This window comes from Delphinus delphis, chromosome 13 (genome assembly GCF_949987515.2).
Source record: "Delphinus delphis chromosome 13, mDelDel1.2, whole genome shotgun sequence".
Classification (NCBI taxonomy): Eukaryota; Metazoa; Chordata; class Mammalia; order Artiodactyla; family Delphinidae; genus Delphinus; species Delphinus delphis.
In genome coordinates, this window is record NC_082695.1 from 41,405,870 (window position 1) to 41,428,317 (window position 22,448).

A 22,448-nucleotide genomic window follows, 5' to 3' on the forward strand; every position below is an offset into this window, starting at 1 on the left:
CTCCCCCTTTTGCTTTCTCCCTGATCCTCCACTTCTGCTTTTCCCCTCATCAATCTACCGCCCTCCCCAAGAAATCACCCTGAACATCAATAAACAGGACAAAGACCCATCAGCTGTACCTTTCCTGAAATGTTTCATTAAGTCACGAATAAGACTCTGTTTTCTTTCCTTTGTTTAAAATGTTGTGGGATAAAATGATGTGAGCACAGACTAGATTCTAAGCTTTTAGAAAGCTTAAGATCAAAATAAACCAAATATTTTATTAGGGATTGAGGTTTTGAAGAAAAAAACCCATAGATATTATCTTCACCATACCACGTGCTGAAAATACAGCATTTTCTGCACTGATATTAAAGTTGTATAATATATAAAGAAATATATTATTGTATAATATATAAAGTTATCCAGGAATAATGTTTCTTTTGTTGTTGTTGTTGTTGTTGTTGTTTTGCTTCACAGAGCTGAACATAAGCATATTTCCATGGCAGGAACTCAATAAAATGTAAACACTAAATAGAACTTCAAGGTTTTTTTAATATTGAATTTTAAAGTTAATCTTTCACATGAGAGATACACCACTCTCACCTAAGGTAAGATTTCTTGCTGGCATAGTTTATATTGGCCATATCAGTTAGGTTCCCATGTCTTCACCTTAATGTTAGTGTTGACTCCACATAAGTAAAGCTTCCCTTTAAAGCTATTCCACTAAAAATAGAATCATGCTAACTGCATTTAATGGGATTTTCCAAAAATTATGCATTCTGAGGAAAAATGAATTAAATGAAGTCAATTAAATGTACATGAATTAGAAAATGCAAATAAATCCACAAAGAATACCTTTACACACCCAACAGAATGCTTAAATTAAAAAGACTGGCAACACAAATGTTATCAAGGATGCACAACTGGAACTCATAGGCATTGCTGGTGACAGTGTAAAACGGTGCAACCACTTGTGATAAAGATTCAGAAGTTTTTCATACAGTTAAATATACCCTACCCCATGACTCAGCAATTCTACTCCTGCTTATTAACTCGAGAAATAAAACATATATCCACAAAAAGACCTGTATAGGAAGGTTCACGATGACTTTATTCACAACAACCAAAAACTAAAAGTAACCAAAATGTCTACCAATAGGAGAATGGAAAACAAAATTAGGATACATTCATGTGATGGAATACTACTCGGCAATAAAAAAGAACAGATTACTCATATACACAACACGAATGAACCTTGCAGACGCTATGCTGAACAAAAGAAGCTAGACACAAAAAAGAGTACATACTGTGTGTACTTATAAGAAGCTCTAGAACAGGCAAAACAAATCTACAGTTAAAAACTTAAAATCTAGTTACTTCTAGTGGATCATTATTGATTAGAAAGGGGTCAAGAGAAGAAAAATGTCTAGGATGCAGGAAATTATCTTAAGAGGGATACGGGTCACATGGGTATATGTATTTTGTTAAAGTTTATCAAACTGTACACTGAGGAGCTATAAATTTCACTGTATGTAAATGTTACATTATAAACTATAACATTAATAACTATAAACAGCTATTAAACTCTAGTCAGTTGGTCTGCTTATCATGATGATATGAGTAAGCAATTTTGAAACTACTTAATGTGTATTCTAGACTCGGGAAATGAGTAAATATGTTGAGGATGATGGAAGATAGGTGTCTCACTGCTAGAGAGGATAGTAATAAATATGGAAAGAAAAAAGATTGGAATGTATCTCAAATGTTGGATTGAATTAGAGGTATCAATAGAAACATGTGGTTCTTATTAGAGAGAGAAAAATACATATATGTGTATATATTTGTATATATGTGCATTTTATAAGTTATATTATACATGTATTATATTAAACACACATATACATTTCCTAAAGTCTGTCTGCTGATATGGTTTATAATCAACGATATACCTCTATCAATGAGTATACACAGTGCCCATATCTTGATTTCTAAATACCTTTGTCCTCTTAAAGGAACCAGGGTTTCTTGGACAAAAGATTCATTAGGACTATAACATGATGAGCCTGGAGCATCTGTTTGCAGCAGAAACTGAGTCAGTCCTCAAATAATGATGGAGACATTAAACTGACCCAGAATACCATTCAAAGGGACTCCTACTGGCCAAATCTCAGGCAATCTGGGCATCAAAATAATGATAGTAATGAATTATGACCCACTGAATAAAATACAAATCCAAAAGCCCATGGTGATACGAATACAAAAATAAATGAATGAATAAGAAAGGAAACTGTGGCAGAAGGCCAACTAATAAATACAAAAATTATACAGCTAAAATGGAGATTTCATGAGAGAAAATATTTACTTAGTGCCAAAGCATCTTCCCACAAATTACTTATTATTTACAAAGGGAAAAGAGCAACATTTTAACACTGGAGAAATTTGGTGGACACCACCTAAAACAAGTATTCAGTGTTAACCCCATCAACACTGGTATAGTATAGTCAACATCAGGTCCTTCCTGATCTGATGTACTGAGAAGGGCACAGCACCACTTAGGTGGCATTCCTGCCATGGAAGTATGTAACCTGAATTTAATCATGAGGAAACATCAAGCAAACCCAATTACAGATGGGCATTTTATAAAGTGCTGGCAGGTACTCCTCAAAAAATGAGAGACCATTCCAGGTGACAGGAAACAAAAGAGACATGACAATTAAAAAATTAGAAAGAAGAAGAAAGAAAATGAAACAAACAAGCAAAAAACCTCTAAAGGACATTATTGGGACAACTGTTGAAATTTAAATATTGGTTGTGGATTAGATAACAGTACTCTATGTGTTAAATGTGAACTTTCCTCATTTTGATAAGTGTGCCACAGCCATGTAAGAGACTGTATTTGTTCTTAGGAAATACACCGAATATATTTCGAAGGGTGTGAAGTCTTCAACCTTCTCTCAAAGGACTAAGAAAAAAAACTAGCGAAGAGGCAATGACAGATCAAGTAGGGTAAAATGTAAAAAACTGGTGAATCAGATAAGTGGTAGATGGGAGTTCTATATACTGTTTTTGCAATTTGTCTCTAAGTTTGGAAATGTATCAAAAAAAAGTTACCAAAACCCACAAAAATATGTATATAGCAATGCTTATATAAGCGTCACAGATTTTCAAACTTATACTCCAAAAAAAACAATAATGGGTTTTCTGAAAGAGAGGAGAGTCTATGGCCTAATAAACGTACTCACTGCAATCCCTTTTTGAAGAGCCACAGTGCACTTCAATAATGAAGCCTATTTAACTGGATTTAATCCAACAGTTCCATAATAATCTGTTCAGGAAACCTGCTTAAAATGGAACACCTATTAAAATCTTACAAAAATATCAATATTCTGTGGGAAACAGCTGGAGAACCACTTGTCTAATAAATACATTTCCTATACATGGTTAGTTGAAGAAAGATTTGTGCTAGGAAAATAAGATAGAGTAAGAGATCTACAAACACACACACACACACACACACACACACACAGACACACACACACACACTGGAGCAGTGTCAGTATCATCAGTAAGAGAAAAATGACAGGAGTCTAAAAAGAGATATCTATCTAAAATGTCCCACCCAGCCTCATATAGTATGTTCTTGCAGGATATATTTTTAAAGAGGGTAGAAACTTGGCAAACTGAGTTTTACTTTTATCCAACCATTAACTTGAACACATCATGCTTCCTGTCATTTTAAATCTGATTCTTCCCGCGAAATGTATAGCAGAATAGCTTCTGTGCCTTAGCGAGCACCTTCTGTGGGCCAGGCACTGTGCAAGACTCAGAGAATACAATGATGAATAAGACAGAGCTCCTGCCATCCAGGAGCTTCCAGTCTAATGAGGGAGATGGAAAGTTAACACATGCAGTGAACACTGTGGTATTCAAGAATAAGCATTGGGCTTTATAGGAACACAAAAAAGGCACCAAACTCAAATAAGTTCGTGCACACTAAACTGCTGTGAAAACTTATTCGGAAGGTATTTTTAAACTTTATTTTAGCCACCCGATGTTAGGCTCTGTATCTACGTGGTATCACGGTAGTTAAAAAAAAAAAAAAGGAAATGAAAACATATCCATTAGCTATTAAAATCTGGGTACAATTCAAAATCTAAGGATGACTGTGACAATGAGTTTGCCGTAAACCATCATCTTGGAATTCTTTCTAAAGCACTTCTAGACCTACCTAGGTACTCAAGTAGAAGAATGTAACAGCTGGAAGAGGGGGTAAAAAAAAAAAGGAACAAACGGAAAAAATCAGAAATAGAACAGTATGAGAAGACAAGAAGTGGCAAGTGTTGTTTACCTGTCAGCTGAAAAACAAGAAACAAACGGAAAAATCAGAAATAGAGAAGACGTACGAGAAGATGAGAAGTGGTAGGTGTGTTTACCTGTCAGCTGACATCGATTAATCTTGTGTTCTGTGATGTCGCTCAGTGACTCAAACACCTGGAAGCAGCTGTCACAGCTGTGCACACCTTCGTCTTCCAGCTCCTCACCATCTTCTGGCCTCTTCTTACAGTCCCCTGCCTCTCCATCTTCAGTCTTGTCTTCAAGTTCACAGTTGGGGTCTGAAAAAAAAATCAAGACTGTAAGTATGGTGTTTAAAGACAAGTTCTTTTAAAGTAGCGCTTCATCTTGCTACCCAAACCAGAAACACCTTTTTCCTTGAAGCTGCACTAGGAGGGCTTTATTGTAGATTTTATTACAGAAGCATCAAAAGTGGGACTTCCCTAAAATTTGTCAGTTCGTGATGACTGGAGTTTTTCCTTTTGTCCTCCAACATGTAGCCCTTTTCTCAGCTCCTCTTTCAAATAATTTGCCACACTTAAGGTTAACTTTGACATTTTTTTACAGCCTTTGTTTGCTTACAAGAGAGAGAGGAATCACTTTTAAAATTAAACGGTCTCCAATGCAAAGGGAAAAACCACTGTGCTTGAGAATGAATTCCTTTTCTGCTAAATATACTCTTTCACAGGAAATTACCAGAATTAGCCAAAAGTCTAGAGTAAGCTAAGCTAATTACCATAGGCACAAAATTGACCTTTACTTATAGACTGGTCAAAACACACAGTTACCCCATTATTTGTTAGACAGCAATAGCAAAATAAGTTCTACCACATAGCATAACATTCTTGCAAGCACCAATTCAAGTGTAAATGTACTGGTATGTCTCTTGTTTTCAAAATCATCAAAAAAATAAAACAAAATATACAAAGAGCAACTGCAAATTATAATCAAGTCAACAACTTGAACCGGCATTATCAGTTTCGAAAAGCTAAATAGAGGGAAAACTAAAAATAGTGCCATTGTAACCCTAAGAATGATACACAAATAGCATTCATAAGAGCGCAAAACACGTGCAATATTTTCACTTAGAGCTCAATAAATACGTTGTGATTTTCTTTATGCTGTCTTTTGCCTCATTTTAGCGAAGTATCCCCAAGCATTCTAGTGTCACTGCTCCTCTTTGCAGGAAAGCACGGAGGGAGAGAAGACGCCTCTTTAGGGAAAATTAGGATAATACAATCTGTGACTTAACTTAACGGGACATTCATTTCTAATAGCAAGAAGTCCTCCAAAGTCAGAAATAAATTATGTCTCAAAATAGAGTTTTCAATGAACAGTTACAAAAGAACTGTGTCCAGATACCTAAGAAATATGTAATGTGTTATCTGTAGTCAATTTGTTTAGATATGGGAGGATAAATATTTGCAATGTTACGATACAGAATTCACAGGATCAAACTAGCCCAGACTTCTTAGAAAAGTCAGTCAGTGCCGCCATACCACCGTCCGCTGTCGGAAAGTGCTTCCTGCTACCTTGCATGTCACGTGCTTCTACGAACCTATTTCTACAAGTCACGGTGCTCCCCTTTGGCTGGAAGTTATTCCAAAGCCTTTCTACACATCTGCAATAAACTTAACTATATCACCACCCTTCAAATGATTCACATATACCAAAATCAACTTACATGTCAACACATATAATAATCTCTTGGGTTTGTAAAACAAAAGCAGAATTCCCAAATCAAAGAGCAAGTAGTTTTGTTTGTTTGTTTATTTTCAAAAAAACCTAAAAAACGTGTTTAAGTAAATTGGTAATTTGAGTTGATTTGCCGTCTGGAAAATTAACTCAACACTCGACGCAGTACCCATTTCAACCTACTGGCGTTTAGACTGCTCATCCCTGGGGGAGTAATCACAGGATCTTTTTCGTTTGTCTTGTACTTTGCCCAGCACAGCATGGTGTCCAGGTGAGTGTTTAGTAAATATTATTTAATGATGACAAGAAGGGAGGGGAGGGAGTAAAAAACGAGTATACTAAAAAGTCCTTTACTGGTATTTCTTCTGTAAACAGGAACAGACCAGTCATCTCCAAATTCAAAAGCACCTACATGCCTACATTTTCCAAAACTGACACTGTATAATCCATCACATTTGCCTTTGCTGGTTTCAAATGTTTCATCTAGAGCTACAGACACAAGAAACAGGTAATGGTTCAAAGAGCTCCAACAAGCTAAAACCAAGTGGTAAAATACTGCCAAATTAGAGTAATTCAGGAAAACAAATAACTGTCCCAATTATGGTGAACTGGCTGGCACACCGTTAACACCATTAAACACTTGGTGGAAGGCAGCAGCCGTACACTGAACACTCAGTTGTTTAGCATGATTTTCCAGTTTCTCATAAAACTGACAGCACTCAGAGAAATGTGGCTGCTAGGTCTGAATTTTAATACGATTATTTAAATGCTATGCATCGAGTTTGCAGGCCTGTTTGTTTTTAAATAAGCAGACACTCTGAATCCTTTAAGTAGTATGCAGCGAAAATGATAAGAACTTGCCTCCCTTATTATTCAAGGATATGGACACTTTACACGGATCCACATCAAAAACGTCAAACAAACAGGGAAGCCTGCATGATGCTCTAGCTCTTAACAACTGAAGAATGACCCCAGTCCATGCTCCTGACACTGTGGCTAGTTATTAAAATGAGGGTCATATTAAGACTAATAAAAAATGGTTTTGCTTCCACTTCTGCATTTACAGATAGAATCCTTCAGGGGCTGAAGCCAGTCAAGCTTATTCACTTCTGCTGCAACTTCAGGACGCAAGCTCCAGCCAACTGGCGAATTGTTTTTTAGGTCACCACTTAAGAGGGACCCTCTGGGGGGTGGGTGCGATTATAGCCTATGATGCTTTGGTGTAGCACAATGAGTCCTGGAAACTCAGACTCTCTCCCTGAGAGTAGATTTTTTTTTTTTTTTTTGCCAACCTCCACATCCAGGAGGAATTCTTTTCTTGCCCATTCGAAAGATGGGTTTAGGGCTTTCCTGGTGGCGCAGTGGTTAAGAATCCGCCTGCCAAGGCAGGGGACACGGGTTCGAGCCCTGGTCCAGGAAGACCCCACATAACACGGAGCAACTAAGCCCGTGCTCCACAACTACTGAGCCCACGTGCCACAACTACTGAAGCTTGCATGCCTAGAGCCCGTGCTCCGCAGTAAGAGAAGCCACAGCAATGAGAAGCCCGCGCACCGCAACGAAGAGCAGCCCCCGCTCGCCGCAGCTAGAGAAAGCCCACGCGCAGCAACGAAGACCCAACGCAGCCAAAAAAAAAAAAAAAGCAAAACAGAAAAAACAAAACAAAAGATGCATTCATTTGCGTTAGGAGTTTCCATTCCTAATGGCAGCTGAGGTAGGAAGATTCTAGAAAGCTGACACTGTCAACCATTTCTTTCCCACAGGCGGCTACACTTCAATAATTGCACATGGCCTTAGTTATGTAGTTTTTATAGAGCCCTTTGAGAGTCAGTCATAAGAAATAACTGTACTGCTCTGCTAGCCATTCAGACCTCTGACTTCAGCCCAAGGAGTTATAAATACAAGGTCCGTCCCTGTAAGCGCTGCTCCAACCCGAACACCACTGCAGGGCGGACAGCTGTTATTCCAACTCTACTGTTGTACTACAAACCCACCCAAAGGGCAATATTTTAAGATATCCGCACACCCCCCTGCACTGCCATCACAAACCCCAACATAGCCACAGGCACCACTCTGTCCTCTGCCCTAGAGAAGGCCACCCAAATTCGTTTCCTCCATCACAGATGACCTCTGCCCAACCAGCCTGCAGGCTCATCCCTTCAGAAGGGTCCCTGTGATGCACTGGACTGAGAGTGTTCAGACTCGGATAAAAGACACAACTGTTACTGTAAAAATAAATGGCAGCTCTCTGTTTCCGATTTTGTTAACGTTACTTGTAAATGGAAATTTAAAAGAAGTGTAATTTTTACCCTTATTATGTTCCCTGGTGGGTGGTTCCTTCCTTCTTCTCATCCTCCTCTTCCTAAGCGTTGTTATTGCTACAACTTGGTTTAATAAAATTACAAATTTGGGGAAAATGAAAAACTGCACTGGCTTAAAAGCGTTGGAGGCCATAAACCCATGGACTTCAATTAATTTCAAGTGTGGGATCAGTTTAAGGCCAACCAGCAGAAATTCTGTTCTGTCCATGTAAAAATGAGGTTTCACCACATTTACTTTTTATAACCTATATAAAAGTCAAGTAAAAGTAATGAATATCTAAACCCCATCTCAGTGGACTGGCAAAGGCTATCTGTATTCTTGAAACTCATCCTACATATTTCTCTCTGTGCAACAAGGATTCCATGCCTGATCAAAGTTAAAATGTCAAACCACTGAGAAAACAGCCCAATTTCCAATCCATTTCACTGCCTAGAAATGGACCTCCTTCCAAGCCACTTTTGCATGGAAAAGCACTGGCAAAAGAAAGAAAAACTAAGAGATCATGTGGATATAATTATTACCAGGCAAGGAATATTTCTGCAGCTCAGTGGTAAAGTAAAACTCTGTTGCTCTCTGCTCCCAGTACTGTCCATCGCAAAACAACTGCCTCATTAAATCTCTGCAGTAAGATTAATATGCCGTAGCTGCACTACATTTATAACCTGGTACTCTATAAAAAGCACATTTAATGGTAAGAGCCAGAGCCTAGATACAAAGTATTACTATAAAAACTTCTGGCAGTGAGTATGCAGTCCAGGCCCTCTGTCCTTCTTGCTGGAGATATAAATGAGGCTTTTCCTGGTTGCCTCTAAGCATGAGGCTCTACCTTACAAACCAGTACATTTTTATAAGAGTGGCAGAAACACAGGGTTCTGGGGATGATGTAAATATGAACGCAAGAAGACTATTTAACAACTGAGATTGGCAAGAGATGAATGAACCCAAAATACTCAAACACAAACTTAAAACTGGACCATTTCCTTATAGTTTGTTCTCTGGTCATAGCCAGCTTTTCACCAAATTAAACAACCATGGCATGAATTACTCAATCTTAAAGCAACCCACATAGTGCCAGTAAGTTCAAACATAACAGCTAAAATATGCATACTGCCTTAAAAAAAGAACATGTGATGACCATGACCTCCTGGAACTTAATTGCCTAAAACTATAAAAAAAAAAAAATAGATGTTCAAGAAAAAGTGGCCTCAACACTACATTACTAGTGGACTGGTAAAAATATGTTTTCGTTATTTTGGAAAGCTGCCTAAGTTTTTTCTTCCAAGGATATCTTCTGAAAATAAAAAAAGCACTATAACCCAGGTCTTATTTTGAGGAACCCTACGGTGAATAAGTAAACAAATAATTTAAACAAATGCATTCCACACTCAAATTTCCCCAAATCACTACAAATGATGCACCTCAGGTTAACAATAATCTTGTGCAAATAATAATTAATTGTCTGATGTTGTTGGGTTTTTTTAACATCTTTATTGGAGTATAATTGCTTTACAATGGTGTGTTAGTTTCTGCTTTATAACAAAGTGAACCAGCTATACATACACATATATCCCCATATCCCCTCCCTCTTGCATCTCCCTCTCACCCTCCCTATCCCACCCCTCTAGGTGGTCACAAAGCACCGAGCTGATCTCCCTGTGCTATGCGGCTGCTTCCCACTAGCTATCAATTTTACGTTTGGTAGTGTATACATGTCCATGCCACTCTCTCACTCGTCCCAGCTTACTCTTCCCCCTCGCCATGTCCTCAAGTCCATTCTCTATAAAAAGAAACGAAATTGAGTTATTTGTAGTGAGGTGGATGGACCTAGAGACTGTCAAACAAAGTGAAGTCAGAAAGAGAAAAACAAATACCGTATGCTAACACATATATATGGAATCTAAAAAAAAAAAAAAAAAATGGTTCTGAAGAACCTAGGGGCAGCACAGGGAATAAAGACGCAGACCTAGAGAATGATGTTGTTTTTAAAGCTCACATGTGGTCACAACAACTGGCCTTCTAGGGTTTACTGACATCTTTAGAAGTCCCACACCTAAAAAGAAAACCAGATACTACTATTTAGAGCAAACCATGTCTGAAAGCACTCCTCCCCTCCAAGTATGTTCAAATCCCATGAACTGGCGTATCTTGATAACTTTCTAAGAACAGAGGAAAAGTGACCTTCGGTTTACCAAGAGTTAACAAGGAGCCTCCCTCCTTTTCAAAAACCAAAGGGTGGGATCATTATTTTGTGCTTTCTGGGCTCTACATGTGCATTCTCACTGGAAATCCCATAAGATGAAAACAGATTTAGGGAAAATAAATCGTCCACTGTTTATAAAATCTCGAGCAGGCTCTAATGAAGGAATGCGCCATCTGGCCCACACCCACCTGCTATTCTGCTACCTCACTTTTTTCTACTCTTAAGAAAAGGTAAACAAACAAAAGGAAACAAAAACAAAAGCAATCAGTGAAGTGGCCAAGGATGAGCATTCCTGGAACTTCGGCTTCAGGACAGGGACAGCCCTCCCAGGCTGAGACCTGGCTGATGACAACAGGTCCAAAGAGCTCAAGTGGCCAAGGATAAAAACGTGCTCTTTTTACTTTTCCTGCAACGTTTATCTTCTAACCACTCTATTCTGTGAAAGTTATTAAATTGTTTTACAGAAAAAAAGGAAAAAAACAAAACAAAAAAACAAAAAACCTTTTCATGTACTGTTCTCTCCTTTGTCTCTAAAATCTTCTCAGACAAAAAGAATTATCTCTATGTTAAACAAAATCACACAGTTGAAGTTTAGAATTTCTGTGGTTTTGCTTGATTGTTCTACAGGTCTATCATGATCCTTGAAGACCAAAGAGAAATATCACAGGTGCACAACTATGAAGGAGCACATGCCAAACATGAATTTATTTCCATTCTTCTTTCTACAATGAAATTCCTTGTAGGAGGATGCTGAGTGGGAGGAAATTAGCCTTGGGAGAGGTTAAGACACACACACACACAAATACACAAAACAAAAAAATATACATGCACGTTTTGGAACCAAATAAAACGTTTCTTGGCTTCCAATCAGAATCTTACTCAAATTTCTTTCCTCTTCTTCATCCTTCTTTATCTTTAACATGAAATGTAGAAGAAAAGCCATCTTAGCTCTCCAACTTTCATACAGAGTATTTATAAACAGGTCCCTGCCTTAGTCATGTAACCTTCGAGTGACTGTGGTTGCCTTGTCACACCTTCAGTAAACAAACATTTTCTGAGCACCCACACAGTAACAGGCATTTGGCTAAGGCCCTTGAGATGCAAAGTCTAAGACCTGGTCCTTGTCCCAAGGAGCTTGCAATCTGCTGCAGAGCTTCCCAACCAGCGGGTCAAAAGCGGGTTCTGGTGTTCAAGCATATTGATCCTTTCCGCCCTCGAAGTGGCCACGTACAGCTTGAGATAACTGGAAACTGCAGGCCAGTTGCCTCTCCACTTATCCAAGTGTTTCCTTCAAAACATCATTTTTCTGCGTGTGCCATGACATGAGAAGGGCTGGCAAGCACTGGGGAAGGGGGAGAGAGAGATGAGTAAACCAATGACTGCAGAAGGAGGGATAACTGCTCAGACGGAGGAGCCCACAGACTTTTAAAAGCCCACAGGCTTTTTTTTCTTAATATAATTTTTTAAATTTGTATTTATTTTTGGCTGCGTTGGGTCTTTGTTGCTGTGCACGGGCTTTCTCTAGTTGCGGCGAGCAGGGACTACTCTTCGTTGCAATGCATGGGCTTCTCACTGTGGTGGCTTCTCTTGTTGTAGAGCATGGGCTCTAGGCACACGGGCTTCAGTAGTTGTATCACGCGGGTTCAGCAGTTGTGGCACGCAGGCTCTAGAGCACAGGCTCAGTAGTTGTGGCACATGGGCTTAGTTGCTCCGCAGCACGTGGGATCTTCCTGGACCAGGGCTTGAACCCGTGTCCCCTGCCTTGGCAGGCGGATTCTTAACCACTGTGCCACCAGGGAAGCCCAGCCCACAGGCTTTTAAAATCAGATGGTGCAGAGCAGGAAAATGTTACACAAAGAGTAGCAAAATTGGGCTAAGTTTTAAAGAATGGGTAGCACTGAGGGCAAACAGAAGATGGCTCTCCAAAAAGAGGAAACATATGTAAAGGAAGAGATGCAAAACATGATGCTTTCCAGGAAGTGCAAGCTCTTCTGTGCTACTCAAATGAAGGGCTCTGGATAGAGAGGAAAGAAAGGGGAGCAGTGGCAGGGACAAGGCTAGAAAATTGGGCAGATCACGAAGGAACTACTGTGAACTAAATGTTCAAATGTTAACCTTGGCGCTATGAGAAATCATTGAAGGATTTTAAGGAGAGCGACTGATCACATTTACATTTTAGAGAGATGCCCCACTGGTGATTAAGAAGACGATTTGGAAAGAGACCAGACCTGGAAGCAGGGAGACCAGTATGGAGGGTCTGACATAAGGCAGGGAGGAAGTCCAAGACAGCAAGCTAAATCAATAGCAGAAAGGAGGTCATGGGAGGCATCCCAGAAACAGGATTCGGAGGACTTAGGACTGACTGTGACCCTAAGAACATGGGGAGCTGTCTCAGTGACAGCCAGGCATCAGGCATGGTGGAGCCAGTCCCAGAGATGAACCTGCTATCTTGGCTTTAAAATAGATGTATCAACCAAGGCTAATTAATGACTTGCTTTCTTCACTATCTTCACACCCAGATTTTGCCTTTTATCCATAATCCCAATAGAGCCAAAGGTGGAGACAGACTGGACAGAAATATCACAATCACACCAGCTAACTTTTTCATCTAGTGCGAGAGATTTGCAAAGGCCCCGGTGACACTTCCTGGGACTTAAGAGGTTTTTGGTGAGATTCCCTTTACTTTCATCTTATTTCAAACACACACAAAGCCAACGGAACATAAATGCAAAATTTGACTAAGAACAAAAACAGGTACTGATTCTAATAACTTTCTTTTATTCCATCTTTTAGGAAAAAGAAATTAACCCTTAGTTTAAGCTAACATGATTCCACATGTAGTTCATGATCCTTTTTGAAAGACAAGGTAATAACACTAGACCACTACTGTCAATAATATAAAGCCAAATGAAAACATTAGAACATTCACATTAAAAGGCTTAGCCTTCATGCGGAAGAAAATAGTGTGAGAAACCACAAAAAATGATAACAAGTCAACAGGGCAAATATGAGATGGAAACACTAAAGTGGGGACACAAACTCAAAATTATCTAACCTAATAGAAAAAGAAAAAAATTACCCTGCAAAGGTTTGGTTTTGTTCTTCCCCTAGATGAAGGGTTTCCAGTGAACTCTCCAATGTCTTTTCATTGTTGTTTTTGTTTTGTTTGGTAAGCCTTCTTGACATACACCTTTCTTCTCACCAGATTTGAGACTCCTGATTCTTCCAGTTACCCTGATACCTTCATGCTCAACATCGCTGGCTCACTGAGAAGGGGCTGTTGATAACATCTGAGTATAGTCCCTAACTCCCTACAAAAACAAACAAACAAACAAAACCAACTTCTACATCCTTATGCTCAATGTTAAACCAAGCCTCATGGACCCTTTCTTCCATTTTATATCAGAAAAAATATTACATAAAAATATTTTTAATATCCAGATATACAGGTCTAATTTGCTACAGCCAAGTGATTTTAAAACTGCTAAAAATCCACTCTGAAGGAAAACAAATTATTTTTAAAAAAGATTTATGCATAGTTTTTAGCACATAATGACCAGGTACCTTGAAAAAATGCTTCTTAGGGCAACTACAACAATAAAGGAAACACGTTTTGAAAGTAGGATTCAGGCATTTGGATATCTGGGGAAAAGTCTAGTTATTTCTTCTTTAAATGTAACCAATAAGCCTCAGGTACAGTAGCACAGCGAGGAAGCATTACTCCATCCCAGTCAAAGAAAATCTGGGAAGAAAAGTTTTATATTCCAGGCGTCATACCTTCTGATACTTCTACCAACTGTTCTTATGACTTCAGCTATTTTAGATAACACCAATCCAATTGTAACAATATTTCTTAATTGGACACAAAGTTACCTATGTCAACAATTACTGAGACACTAGCTTAGGGAGAAAGTTTTGCTTTGAACAAGAAATACCCGTTTGCTGCAATGTAACCATGCTCATCTTTGAATTTTGAGATGATAAACTCCAATCTCATTCACAAAAATCATTCAAATATTACCACTCCATTCTCTTTATTAGTGACTTTGTTTTTGCTTTTGTTTTAATTTGGGAAGCTCCTCTTCTTAATTGCAATGATATATCGGAAAGACGGGACAACTGGTTTTGCCTAAAGGTTGTGAATTAAACACAAGATCTGGATGGAGCACTCTTATCCCACTAAACGGAATCATATAGCTCAGGAACATGAAACATTTTGCTTATTTTTTTCCTTTTTCCCCTTCCAAAGCTCCAACTGGTTCTCAAACAAACTGGGGATCAAACTGTCACTAAAATAAAGTGGAAAATAATTTTAAAACAACATTTTTTTAAAGATTTTTTTCTTTCCTTACGAGCTGGCACACAAGTAAGTGTACAGCCCACATTTCTAAGAAACGATCCCATTCAGGAAGATAAGAAAGTAGTTTCTAAACAACTTATTTGGTAACATGATGGCTCAGCGAAAAAGAAAGAAGGAAAGAGAAAAATCCTATAAAATAAGGTACATGTTTGTATAATGAGAGATCAGAACAAAAAGTGAGGCTGTGATTTATGACTTATGAGCTGTTACAAAATACAAGAAAATTTATGTACAATTGGAAAAAATTCATTTTGTTCTCCTTTAGTTGGGCCAATAAATTTTAAAATATAGGCAACCCTAAATGTCTAAGGTTCCTTCAGCCTGATCAACAAAACAAGAAAGGCCGCACAACCAAAAATAAACTATAAAAATAGATCATTATTGATTTAGTATCATTTCTGAAACACTTTCCTTAAGGAATTTGAAACAAAGGGAATAAAAGAGCATCATTTTTTAACTTTTTAACTGCACTTTTCATTTCCTAGAACACAAGAACTGCTTATGTTTCCATGAGTTTAATGTTTTGCTTTAGTTCTAATGCAATATCTCCAAGAAACAGATTTTAATAAGGCACCTTTTCCTACAGAATGACAACCTTGCCAAATGTGCATTCCATCTGCATGTATCTGCAGACAAGTAATAAAGACACCAGGGCCATTAGCATAATCAATACACAATTTACAGAGCTACCCAGATAGAACTGAAAGTGAACGTGTATGCCATTATCTTAGTAACTATAAATTAATAGTCGTTTGTGGAAATATATTCCCACTTACATTGTTTCAATCCTGACTTGTCAAGATAATGAGCATAGATATAGATATAAATAGTATATATTACACATAAATGTTTTAAATGATGATTTATTATCAGATAATCCCCAAATATGCATAAAGTAAAATCAACTAAATCAATCACACATAGGGCAGAATGGCTGATAAGTAACCGTATTTAACCATTTTGGTTTTTTACCATGTGCTTTAATAAGTACGAAATATATACATAAATATACACATATATATAACATTCGGAAACATAATTTTCACTGGAGAAGGAACATGTTCTCAGATGGTGAGCCAGGAGATCTCACTCTATTTTCTTAAAAGAATAATAAGGACACTAATCTGGTCAATTCTACTACTTGCTGCTTGCAATTTTAAAAAATCCAACCCTTTTGAAAGTTTGTATTTAGCCAACACTATAAAAAAAAAAAAGTACGTGCCGTCTCTGAGCTCTCATCTCTAAGACATCAGAATTGGCATCACTTCTTCAGGGATGGTGACGGGTCGTGCCCGATTCCCTCCATAGATGGCATCGATGTCCCACCAGTCCTCGGGACAGCCCACATCCAACACGTGTGTCTATCTTGTCACAACAACAAAGCAAATTTGCATGGAAAAGTGGCATATTTCAAATGAAAGAAAGCAGACATTGCTTTAGGATGGTAACCTGCCAGTGGGAAATGTGAATTGTTTTTTCCCCCTAGCTTCTCCACACAGTGTATTTAAAACACCCAACGTGACATCACCAGGAACTATTCAGCCCAAAGTCAGCTGCATTGCTCCAATGTTCCAGGCACAGTCATCGGTCACTTCTCCTATCACTCAAACTGGTGGAGGGCTCAACCTAAGCAAATCTCCTGACCTTTCAGTGACAGCAACCAGAACACCTTTGAAAGTCCACTCAACCTCTATAAGTATTTCTGCTGAGAGCTCACCAGCAATGGGAAAACACTCCTGGGTCCCTCACTCCAGCACCGCACCCCACCCCGAACTTCTCTAAAACACCTCCCAGATCAGCTTTCTGAGGCGCACGATTCTTTTATCTGAAGCCAAAGCCTTTAATCACACAATTAGGGATTTGTCAGGTTTCCACTGCTTTCAATTCTCTCTCAGGTGTAACTGACTAATATCATTTTTTTCTTCTTGTAGAAGTAACTTTTGGGGGTTGGGGGTGGAACAGCAGAGGGAACTGAGATCAAAATGCTTAAAGCAAAAGGAACACAAGAGGGGAGAATGTGGTGGCCAGAGGATTAATTACTTCCACCTCTTGATTGGGCTTAAGATTGGCCTTGGCTTCTTCTATTAGAAAATTCTGAGACTCAAGCCTGCCTGTTTTCAAGTCAGGAAATCTACATTCTTTTTCTGCTTCTGTCGTGCTAATGGGATGAGATACAGCTGTGTCTGTGCCTCAGTTTCCTCATCTATAAAACTGAGACAATGATAACTGACAAGATTCACTTAAGATCAAATGAAATAGATACACAGTGTCTTCAGAAACATGAAGGAGGTGCCCCAAAACAAAGTATTTGCCATAAAGATTGAACCCACCAGAGCTCCAGCTCCATTACCCCCCTTTCATTGTAGAGAATGATTACTACAAGTTGAATATAAAAACTTACACCATTCCTCTTAGGCCTTCTCCAGGAGGGAGAATAGTTTCTGTTCTACACAGAGACAAGGCAGCAACAGACTGCGCCATGCACACCTCAGGACTTTGCAGAAGAGGGAAAGATGAAGAGGAAGAACTGTGTCTGCTTCCTCAGCTTCCCCGTGGACTTCACCCATAATCAAAAGCTGGTACTACTTACAAACTTTCTAAGAGGCTGTTAAGATACCTGTTGGGCATCTTACATGTGTTACCTAATACAACAGCCCTGTGAAATAGATTCTTACCATTTTATTGGTAAGAAAACTGAGGCTTAGTAGGTTTCATAACATGCAGGATTCAAAACCAGGTCATTAGGCATGGTATCCCTCAGGCCAACTCATTGGGACACACTGATAGGGGACAAAAGCCTGAGACCTTGACAGCTAACACTAGACTAAGGAAGGTGACTCTCACAGGGCAGGAGGTCTAGGATTCTGGCTTCTGTTGAGAGGCTGAGAGGGATGGGGAAAGTCACTTTACCTTCTACAGCCTAGAATGTGTACAGCTGTGAGAGGCAATTCCCAGAATCAGAAATCAAGAGACTGAGACTCTTCCCTATTCTATCACAAAGTCCTGGTGACTTGGGATGGGGCACAGAAGCTCTTCCGGTCTTGGAGACGTCAGGGTAGATGGGTGCTCCAGCATCCTTGCCCCGCTCGGGCCACTGCACTTCCCTGGCCTCTCGCCTCTTCTCCAACAAGACATCCAGCCCCAGCCGGGGTCGACCTGTTAGGAAACTGAAAGGCCACCCCAGCCCTTTCTAAAGAGTCTTCTAGGATATCTATTTCAAATTATCTCAAAGTGGAATTTCCTTTGTCACTTACTATCATTTAAGGATATTCCACTCATTAAAAGTGGCCTCGCACAACCCTCTTGACTCTCTCCACCCTGATTTTCAATTACTATTTCTCTCACTTCGTTTGGCATTAAAGTTGAAGGAAAAAGTATAAATGGATATTTGAAAGTCATCTGATTGGATGTATTAAGGTTTTAGGCTTTGTCCGTATAGAAAGACAACTTTATGACGGTTATAATTTAGTTAAAATAAAAAGACATGGTAGTGTCTGCCCAGAGTATCAGACAAATGAGTACTGAGGTCAACCAGTGGGCAACGGCACAGGCTGGGTTTCTAAAGCCCGAAGGGACAGTCTGAGCCCAGCAATCTGGGAGTGGGGACTGGGTGATTTCATGAACTAAACACAGAGAGGACTGGTGACTAAATGAGCAACGGAAGGCAAGGGGAAATAAAAATGAAGCAAACTGAACAGTTAGGACTTACTGCAGAAGAGAATGAAGAAGAAATGAAGAGCAGAGAAAATTCAGACAATCTGCCCCCAGATAAGGTTTCACATAAAATTAAAGCAGCGGCTAGACACAGCCAGGCGCGACTGGTAGGTAACAGCCAGCCAGCAAGACACATTCCATCTTTACACCCTCTACTCGTACCACTTGTAGACAACACAGAATCCCTCTCTGAAGCCTAGAAGAAAATGCTTCTCGATCAATTTCCTGATGGGTATGGTGATGTAGAAAATCATCCCCTTGTTCGGCTAATTCCTTTATAAACTCAAGCCCAGATTTACCTTTTTTTTTTAACCTTTTTAATTTAAGGATTATTAATCAATCTACTATGATTAAACCTTCATAATGATACGTGAATTATTTGTCTCTACCTCCTCTCCCAAGAACGATTAGCCTACCTTTGCAAATTAGCATTTAGTGATGGCCCTTTTGCAAAGAACCACACAGACCTGACTTACCAAGAAGATGGCAGAGGCTCTAAAATTAATTAGCTCCACTTTATGTTTCCATTATCTTTTAATTGGAATTTCTGCAGGATTTTTTCCTTCAGAACTCTCTCTACATTGGCAAAGCAAAGTGGAGCTTGGAATCAAGGGCTGCTTTGGCCAGTGGGAAGGGACTGGTCATGGTGGACTGAACCCAGCGAAGACGTCCACAAGGGACCCATCCAAGGCAGGCCTCTGAAAGCTGTGTCCAGCCACACGGGTACCTAGAAATCCACAGAAAAGACTTGCAGCCCATGGGATGAAGGGTTTCCCCACAAAAGGGAGAAGACCTTTGAGAGTGAGAGTAAGAAACATTTACTAGGTATTTCTTATCTGACAGAGACTATTCTAAGCGCTTACATGAATTAACTCTGAATTCTCACAACAACCCTATGAATTAGGTACTGTTATTACCCTCACTTACAGATACAGAAACTGTAGTTCCAGGTGATTTCATAATTTGCCCAAGGTCCACAGACTGAAATTTCAACCCAGGGAGTCTGACTTAACACGCACGCTCTTAACCACCATACTTTACTGACCCATTTACTTAATGTTTGCTAAGCACCTATTATATTTCCACACATATGCTTGGGTGCTGGACCTAGAAGGGTGAAGGGGGGCAGACAAGGCTCTGAAGCCAGTGTAATGAGAAGACAGAACTAAAAGAATGATCAGAAAAAAGAAAAAACCTTTCTATGTCAGACACAAACTCTATTAGTTAGAGGGAAAGCCTGACAAAACTGAAAATTAAAACATTTAAACTTCTGTATGGCAGAGGAAAAAAAATTACCACCCACAAAGTCAAAAGGAAAACTGGGGGAAATATTTGCAACATGTAAGTCAGAAAAAGGACTAATTTTCTTATTAACATGAGCTGCTCTTTCAAACCAAAAGATAAAAGAGTCAAGGAAATAAAAAGGCAATTCTCAGAAAAATAAATACAAATGGTTGTGTAAACATATGAAAAGATGCTCATAATTACAGAAATGCTAATTAAAATGTCAATGAAATACCATTTTGTTTATTTCACAAGCCACATCAGTAAAGATAAAGTATTTAAACACAGGCACTCTCTAATCCTGTTGCTAACAGCAGTGTGAACTGGCATTACCTCTGTGGAGGGCACATCTGCAATATCTATCAAAATGATAAATGGGTGTTCCCCTTATCCAGCAATTCCATTTTTAAAATTTACACCATATATATAATCGCACGTTAGCAAGGATGTGTGTGTGTGCTCACTGAAGCAACATTTGTAAATAGTAAAATAAATAAGTAAAAAAATAGAAATAAATGATAGCACATCATACAATGGACACAGTTGTTAGAATAAAGGGAAAGGTCTTAAGTGCTGATATGGAGGGATTTCTAGGAAATATACTTAGGGAAGACAACATAGAGAGCTCCCACTTTTGTTTGGGAATAAAAGATACCCAAGATACCCACATATATGCATTGCCATCTAAGAATGGTCCAGTTTGCTGCCGAAGACATTGCCACTATAATTCTCCTCTAAGTAACGGTGGAACACCTATTTAAAGAACAGTTGGGGCTTCCCTGGTGGCGAGGTGGTTGAGAGTCCGCCTGCCGATGCAGGGGACACGGGTTCGTGCCCTGGTCCGGGAAGATCCCACATGCCACAGAGCGGCTGGGCCCGTGAGCCATGGCCGCTGAACCTGTGCTCCGCAACGGGAGACGCCACAACAGTGAGAGGCCCACGTACCGCAAAAAAAAAAAAAAAAAAAAAAAAAGAACAGTTGGTAGGGACAACACATCACCAATCTCCCCAGCTTTCTGAAAGTTCGCTTTCCACCACTTTGATTTTATGAAAGATCTACATTAGTACCTGCTTTCTCTAACTGAAAGAAATCCGAAGAGGATTTTCGATTTTAGAAAAGAAGGTGGAAAGCAAGAATAGCATTCGTGAGTTTGTTTTGCAGCAAGTCCAGCCATTATAGAGGCAGTGCTCACCCCCCAGCAGCAAGAGTGGCACCACCAACTCCTTCCCCAGGAACTACACTGGGCATCGCAGTGACAAGCCACCAGAGCTTTGAACTGTGTCTGTGAGCATCTGTGCTTTATCTCGATTTATTTTGTGCATCTGTTAGCAAGATGTGTCCTAAGGTAAATGCTTCCTTGCTATACACCAGTTCCTATACAAAAGGTTTCATAGGAACGCTCTACTTTCAGATAGACTGGGGGTAGGGGGGACACTATTAGCCTGTCCAGGGTATGGAGGCATCTCACTAAGACTTGGCTTAGAGAATTATGTGGACGGTGATAAGGGTTGTAGCTTCAAACATCCTGTCATAGACTGTCTTTTGGGACTTTGTGAATAATACCATCATGAATAGAGACAACAGAAAATGTTTAAAAAATGTGAGCTGAAAAGTGAAAAAAAAAAAAAAGAAGAGCGTTGGTAGGTAGATTACTGTTTTTCATAATCTTTCTGCAGTTTTTCTACGTAAGTTTTCAATTACAGAATATGCTCATGAATTGTTAATGCACTGTCATATTCTAGTATTTGCTCCTTGATGTGGGAAATGTGCTAAGAATTTGTAAAGATCATAAGCAGAAACATATTACATGATTCGTATATATTTTCCTAATTATCTATGAGGTTAAATGGAGAGGAGAGTTGTTAAATTCTCTTATGATGCCAAAAGGAGTGAGTTTATCCCATATTTAGACAGCATTATAAGAATTATAAGAAATTCAGATATTTGGAAGAATAAATAGATCTAAGTGATGAAAAACTCAAGAAATATAGTTAGGGTAGTTTACTTAGAGTGGAAAAACCAGGCCCATGTACAAACGATGGCCAGAACTTGTACACAAGCTAGTCACGTGCAAATAATAGGTACCATTTGTATGAACTGAATGTATACCATTGTTGCAAAACTAAGTACAGTTTTGAGTTAAACAACATTAAGAGGGACACAAAGGGTCATCTAAATATGTCTTCATAGACTGTTAGCTCCGTGAAACCCACGGGCAACTGGGTCTGGCTTTTTCCTTACTGTATCCTTGGCACCTGACACATAATTGGTACTCAATAAGAATTCCTGTAGCATGCATGAGCATGCTCAATGGTTTCCATTCAAAATCACATTAAGGGCTTCCCTGGTGGCGCAGTGGTTGAGAGTCCGCCTGCCGATGCAGGGGGCGCGGGTTCGTGCCCCGGTCCGGGAAGATCCCATGTGCCACAGAGCGGCTGGGCCCGTGAGCCATGGCCGCTGAGCCTGCACGTCCGGAGCCTGTGCTCCGCAACGGGAGAGGCCACGACAGTGAGAGGCCCGCGTACCTCAAAAACAAACAAAAAAAACAACAAAAAACA

The 22,448-nt window shown here is 39.4% G+C and overlaps 1 protein-coding gene across 2 annotated transcripts in view; it reads right to left on the reverse strand.

Annotated features, from left to right (window-relative positions):
* Positions 1-22,448, reverse strand: part of ZNF521 (zinc finger protein 521) — a 283,124-nt gene that overhangs the window by 248,258 nt on the left and 12,418 nt on the right. For both annotated transcript variants that reach the window (XM_060029516.2, XM_060029515.2), the window contains exon 3: positions 4,416-4,595. In XM_060029516.2, coding sequence (XP_059885499.1) covers positions 4,416-4,595 — 180 coding nt within the window. The remainder of the gene's footprint in view (positions 1-4,415; positions 4,596-22,448) is intronic.